This window comes from Phragmites australis, chromosome 19 (assembly GCF_958298935.1).
Source record: "Phragmites australis chromosome 19, lpPhrAust1.1, whole genome shotgun sequence".
Taxonomy (NCBI): domain Eukaryota; kingdom Viridiplantae; phylum Streptophyta; class Magnoliopsida; order Poales; family Poaceae; genus Phragmites; species Phragmites australis.
The window spans coordinates 22,526,949-22,533,205 of NC_084939.1; the positions used below are offsets into that span (position 1 = coordinate 22,526,949).

Here is a 6,257-nt window from a genome sequence, read left to right on the forward strand (position 1 = left end):
TGATGGTTCGATCATCTAATCTGGAATGATTCAGTTGTCATAAATACTTCTTCGTGGTCATAGGCGTAGGACGCTCCCGGTTAAATTCGCTTCTATCCTGGAGGAACATAATGAATCATCATCGGGGCTACGAGTGTGTTCGGGTCCACACTTGCAAGAATCACTGGGTGTTAAGGGAAAAGTAGGAAAACTTTATTCTTGGGTGGAATTTTTTGTCATCTGTGTCCTTTTTGGTGATTATTGAGGGGTTAAGGATAGATTTGGTCCACCATGCATTCAGGTGGTCAGAAGTGGAAATTAAAGATATCATTAAAATTTAAAATATTACTTTGGTATTTGCACAAAGAGGCTCTCTTAACAAAGAGTAATATAAGGAAAATGCAATGGTTTGAAGATTAGAAATGTTATTTTTGTTACAAAATAGAGACAATTAAACACCTCTTCTTTGATTGTCGTTTCACATGGCTAAGTCCAGATTGCTTTAAATCTTTACCAACCGTAAAATGCCTAAAACATGATTAGCAACTGGCTTCGAGTTCTTAGTAAAAATATAAAAGGTTGTATAATGGCAGTAGCGGCTACATTTTGTTGGTCGCTATGACTATGCAGGAACGATATTGTCTTTAACAAGAAGAGATATGCGTTTTCTTTGCAGGTTATTTTTACTTGTACGCACTGACTCCATTCATGGTCTATATTACATCGGTAGGAGTATCGCATGATAGTTATTATGGCGTGTATGAGGCTGGAGCGGGTGGCCAGAGAATTTTTTATTCAATTTGGATGGCAGTTTAGACTTTGCATTCAGACTTAATCATAATAACTTCTGTAGGGGAGATGTGTTTCTTCTTATCAATCTTTCCATTTTTGGGTCACTTGTAACAATATGGGTCCTTTTGTATTCTTTTGAGTGTGGTTATATGCATCTCAATAATACAGAGACCAAGAATAAACTCTTGTACGGTTTGTATCAGTTTGATGTAACGATGAGAGTTACTACAGCTCTCTTACCAAAAAAATGCATTCGGGTGGTCAAATGAGAATGAACTTCAGCAATCACAGATATTCTTGGCCGCCTTTTTCTTTTTTGCATTTGCATTTACCCCTCTGTAGTTCCTTATAAAGTTTTGCATAAGGCCCTGCCGGCCAGCCCTGTAAAATAATTTACCCTGTCAGTAGATCACAAGTCATTGTACTCTTACAGTGAGTCAGCAATCCTGTGGATTAATAGAAGCATTGGGTGGAAGGTTCGTGTCACTAACATGATTCTTTCCTGCAAGAAAACTTTTGTTTCCAGACATTAGAAAACTTTTAACCGAACTTTTGTTTTCAGACATTAGAAAACTTTTAACCCTAAGCCAAGAGAATAATTGGTCACAAAGGTTTATTTTTGTAGCAGCTGTCTGTTTATAAGATGTAAATTTTCAAATACATATCTCAACAAATTGTTACCGATGATTTGGAGTTCTTAATTATTGCCATATGTTGCTACTGGACATGCTTTCCGCTAGCTATAAGCGTGTGTGGTTTGACAATGAATGACTGGAAGTAGGGAGATGGAGTTAGGTTGATGCCTTGAAAGAGTGAAAATAGGGGAATAATTTCAGACTTAGATTATTCAGGAAGTCCTGGGGCTATATATAGTACAAGATATAAAGATAGTTTATCTCTAAATTATTTCTATCTCTAAGAGATCTATCTGTACTTTAAATCAGTTTATCTCCAAACTATACAACAACCATAATCAAAATAGATTAGCAGCAGTACACCTGACAACCTCCTCTTGCCGGGCCGGTACTGTAGCCAATCCAGCTGTTGCTGTGCCGAATCGGGTCTGGTGGCGAGCCTAACATGCCGGACTCGGTCACATGGAGATATTCCAACAGACAAGACAATACAAGCCAGTTTTTTTCTCCCCACAGAAGTTCTTTGGTTAAATTATTCTCATTTTACAAGTCATACTTATAATTCAGAGATAAACTGATTTATTTAAATAAATCAGTTTATCTCTAAATTATTCTCTCTATGTCTCAATGAGAATAATTTAAAATTGGAATGCTTAGTCGAGTAACTGTTGCTACAAGAGGTCTGTTGATGTTCAATTGAAAAATGACAAAACATAGAGAGATCCAATCTATGAACACAGGTGTCGCGTAGGAATAATTTTGAATTTTCCCAAAGGAACGACAACACAAGGGAGAGGGGTTGGTCCTTCACTATGAATACAGGTGTCACTTGCATGCCTTACACAGATATGATGAGATGTGTGTGGCTGTATTGTTGATATTGACTTCTGCATAATTTTATTCAGTTCTGGGTAAGACTAATTTCGGTAATACTCCTACTTGTTTAAGCTTAGTCCTTTCCCATACCATATCTCCATAGAGAGGCTTACATCTGGAGAAGAATGAGGTAGGTATCTGACACTACATGTTATTGACAGACTTAGTATGTCTGATTTCATCAGATCCAGCTAGTGATCTGGACGAGAAGGTACGGAGAGTTCTTATTAATATTCATAACATAATTTCTGTGCAGCACCTTGAGTGCTATGCTAGATTACTAGTCTTCTAACCTGCCTTAACATCAGGCTACTAGTTTCCCTGTAAAGAAGTTTCCTAGCTGCTTTTATGTTGTCACCAAAGAATTCAGATACGGAGAATCATGCAAAAGATGGGTAGCCTGACATATGGCAACAAAGGAAGAATTAACATATTGTTAACCTGGTACCTTGCTTATTTTTCAAGATAAGTGGCGAACCATTTTGGAATATATAAGGAAAAACGAATAGGCTAGAATTTTAACTTTCATGCGACACCGGTAATTTAGTAACGACTCTCAACTTTTCTTTACCCGAGACATGAGTCTTAAGCGTATAATCTTCTGCTTCTATTATTATAATGTTTGATTAGAACAACATTTCAACTCTTTCCTTTGCATGAATACCGACATGCATCACAATCTCAAAAAAATGAACTATTTAATTATACGGAAGGGGAACGCTTGTACTCTCTCCGGTTTTAAATATATAACGTTTTGATCAAAATCCGGTCAAACTTTTAAAATTATGATCGTCAATAGCTTCTAAAATATTTACTTTGAAAACATAAAAATCATATATGTAAATTTGTCTTGAAAAATATTTTTATAATATTAGATTTTTATGTTTCTAAAATAAATATTTTAGAAGCTATTGACGATCAAAGTTTTAAAAGTTCGACTGTATTTTAGTCAAAACGTCATACATTTAATACCGAAGGGAATATGTCTTGTTGAAGGAAAATATTGCTGTTCTTGAAATGGAAGGGAGTTGGTCTATACCATCCATTAGTACTAGCTGTAGACGCTATAGGAGTCATGCAGCTCTTTTCAGGAAGAATTGGGAGAGCACAGAAGCACTTCGCTTGGTAACTCAACCTCCCGACGAAAGAGATTTTTTTTTAAGAAGTGCTACTATGCTTATTAAGTGTGATTATTAGCCGTAGAGAATTTCCTGTAGGAATTTTGGAATTGCACCATCTCTATATATCGACCATGTATAGTTTACCTTATTAAAACTATATATATTGTCAGATCAACTTCTAGTTCTCTAGCTATTAAGACCACTGATATATGTTCATGTTTTGATTGTGCTTGAACTTCTGAAGATCACCCTGCCTGTTCCCACTCTGCTTCAAAACATGAAGCTTTATTAGATATAGTACTAGCTACAGACTATACTACCTGTGATCCATGATAAAACTAATAATTAGCCCACCAACCACCACCATCCAATCCATCCCGTCTCCGGACATTACACACGCCATTCTCTGGCCATTGGGTCATTAAGAAACCAAAAGCTCTCCAATCTATGCCCCTCCTGCGTGGCTCTTTAATCCCCTCCGTTGACACCTCTTCCATCCCTTCTACCAACCTACCAAACCAACCAAAGGGAGGCATCTCACATGCTTCCAACTCCCTCTCTTCCCTTCCCTCGCTCTACAAGACAAACCTTTTTGAATTCTAAAAACAAAGTGGTCATGTGCTTGCAAACATTCAAGAACCTAACTCCCCATAACCACCAACACAATCAATCACTGACCTGTCATCACGGACGCAGCCAAGTCATGAAGGAGGCTAATCTTCTTCTTCCTCCTCATCATCTCCCTATCTCTCAATCTTTAGCCAGCTAGTCAAGAACATCCATACATAAATCCAACTAAATCAAGTTGCAAAGGCAAGGTGAGAGGGGAAGCATTTTGGAAAGCCACGAGTGATGCATTTTGTAAGGTCTCCTAAATGGCATTTGTAGACTTAGCATCTAGTTGAACATCATGAACGACACCTATGGTTACTGCTCATGAAAAGAAGGGAAGCTACACGTCTGGTGTTGAAGGACAAGAAACAAGAAGTAGGTAGATAGCACAAGTCATGAACTAGGAGTACTATATCTATATGTCTGTGACCAAGATGATTTGATGAGGATGCATGATGACTTTGTCCGAGGCTGCATGCAAACGACGAAAGAAGAGCAGATTTTCTCATAAACCATGTTACAAAGAGCTAAGCATGTGTGGCTTTTAGTTAACTATGTATGCCCCTCCCTGATCTCCTTAGTTATGTCACTCTTACACTATTGGCCTCTGTAGCAGGGTGCTGCTTGTAAAAGATTGCGAGCCCACTGCTCCTGCCTGGAGGAAGCGGCGGCGCCACCGCAGGCGCACTCGACGCCCGGCCGGTACCCGAGGCTGTTCAAGCACAAGCACACCGTCGCATTGTTGCCTGCCGTTGTCGCCGCCGCTTCTTGTTTCAGTGGCTTGCTGGACTCCTCCGGCGGCTGGTAGGGCGCTAGGCTGATGGACAGGTTGAGGTCGATATCGAGGTGCCGCCGCGGCGGGGGCGGGGGTGGCGGCGTGGCGGACCGGGGCTCGTCGTCGCTGCTGTGGCTGCACGCCTCCGGCGAGCTGGAGAGAACTCCGGCAAAGTGGTCTTGCTGCTGGTGATGGCCTGGAGCAGCGGCCAACTGCAGTTTTTTCGCCTGCAGCTGGTACTGCTTCTGCTGCAGCAGCGGCGGTGCCGGAGCGGTGGCGGCATTGAGTGGCCGATGGGTCTGCGGGTCGATGCCGCGGGCGAGGAGCTTCCGCTTGATGTGAGTGTTCCAGTAGTTCTTGATCTCGTTGTCCGTCCTGCCCGGCAGCCTCCCGGCGATCAGCGACCACCTATACATTTTTGGTAAGAACAATGCTTAATTTCTTGGCAGGTAATCTTGATTCTTTGGCGATCTCACTATTCGATCTTTGGTTATTTTTCGGACAAAAAACCATTCGATCTATATGCATGATGTCTTACTTGTTGCCGAGCAGCTCGTGGAACTTGATGATGAGCTCGTCCTCCTCCTCGGTGAAGTTGCCGCGCTTCAGGTCCGGCCTCAGGTAGTTGATCCACCGCAGCCGGCAGCTCTTCCCGCACCGCAGCAACCCTGCAGAGCCATCGGCCGAACGCACATCCATCTCTTAAACACATGAACACACATCATGTCCAGATGCAAACACACGCACGCACACCTGCGAAGTGATCGTTACCGGCGGCTTTGGGGAGTGATCTCCAGCAGCCCTCGCCGTGGGCCTTGATGTAGGCGACGAGCCGCTGGTCCTCCTCCTTGGTCCAGGCGCCCTTGTTGGTGTGAGCCTGCTCGCAGCACGGGGACCTCCCCATGCCGCCGCCGGTAGATGCACGGACCGATGCGCACGAGTGCGTGTATGTGCCTCGATGCCTAGATACGAAGACACAGATTTGCTGCTGCTGTTGTGGAGTAGAGAGTCTGATCGGAGGGGGAGGGAGGGAGGGGCGTGGTGTTTGTGTTCTTGTGCGAGCTTCTTGTGAACAAGGAGGGAGGGGAGGGAGGAGGTGGTTGGTTTTATACGAGGAGGGAGAGGAGAGGAAGGTGGAGGATGGAGAGAGCCCCCATTGACCCGGATCGCGCCGAGCCATTTGACCGAGCTGGTGTGATGGGAGAGAGAGGAGGAAGGGGAGGGAGGTGGCGCGAGTGGTTGCAAAGCCGGGAGCGCTGGATTTGGTAGGTTGGTGTGCTTCACTTGAGGGATCCGGATCCTCTGCCTTAATTGCGATTAATGCAGAGAATTACTGTATAAACAGTGTAATGAGCCAACTGCTACAGTAGTTTGCATTAAGGAATTAATCATACTGTAGTAAGTACTGTAGCAACAGTAATGTGGCATGCTGCAGCGCCATATTTTTACTGTTCATATGTTGCTGTA

General features: G+C 42.9%; 1 protein-coding gene across 2 annotated transcripts; it reads right to left on the reverse strand.

The window, feature by feature from the left end:
- Positions 1-3,786: 3,786 nt before the first annotated feature.
- Positions 3,787-5,970, reverse strand: LOC133899917 (myb-related protein 308-like). 2 transcript variants are annotated; one of them, XM_062340952.1, is made up of 3 exons: positions 5,544-5,970; positions 5,329-5,458; positions 3,787-5,198 (listed from the first exon to the last, which is right to left on the reverse strand). In XM_062340952.1, exons 1-3 carry the CDS (start codon positions 5,968-5,970, stop codon positions 4,613-4,615), a joined length of 1,143 nt encoding a protein of 380 aa, XP_062196936.1. In that variant the 3' UTR covers positions 3,787-4,612. The 2 variants fall into 2 exon arrangements, with proteins under 2 accessions (XP_062196936.1, XP_062196937.1); XM_062340953.1 differs by having other exon boundaries at positions 5,562-5,967.
- Positions 5,971-6,257: the final 287 nt, after the last annotated feature.

Bases quoted from the DNA above. Each gene is read 5' to 3' on its own strand.
- LOC133899917 (XM_062340952.1), bottom strand. From the start codon at position 5,970: ATGGCTCGGCGCGATCCGGGTCAATGGGGGCTCTCTCCATCCTCCACC. The intron at 5,459-5,543 runs GTGTGCGTGCGT...ATGGCTCTGCAG, and splicing joins CGGTAACGATCACTTCGCAG to GGTTGCTGCGGTGCGGGAAG. The intron at 5,199-5,328 runs GTAAGACATCAT...AAAAATGTATAG, and splicing joins CACGAGCTGCTCGGCAACAA to GTGGTCGCTGATCGCCGGGA.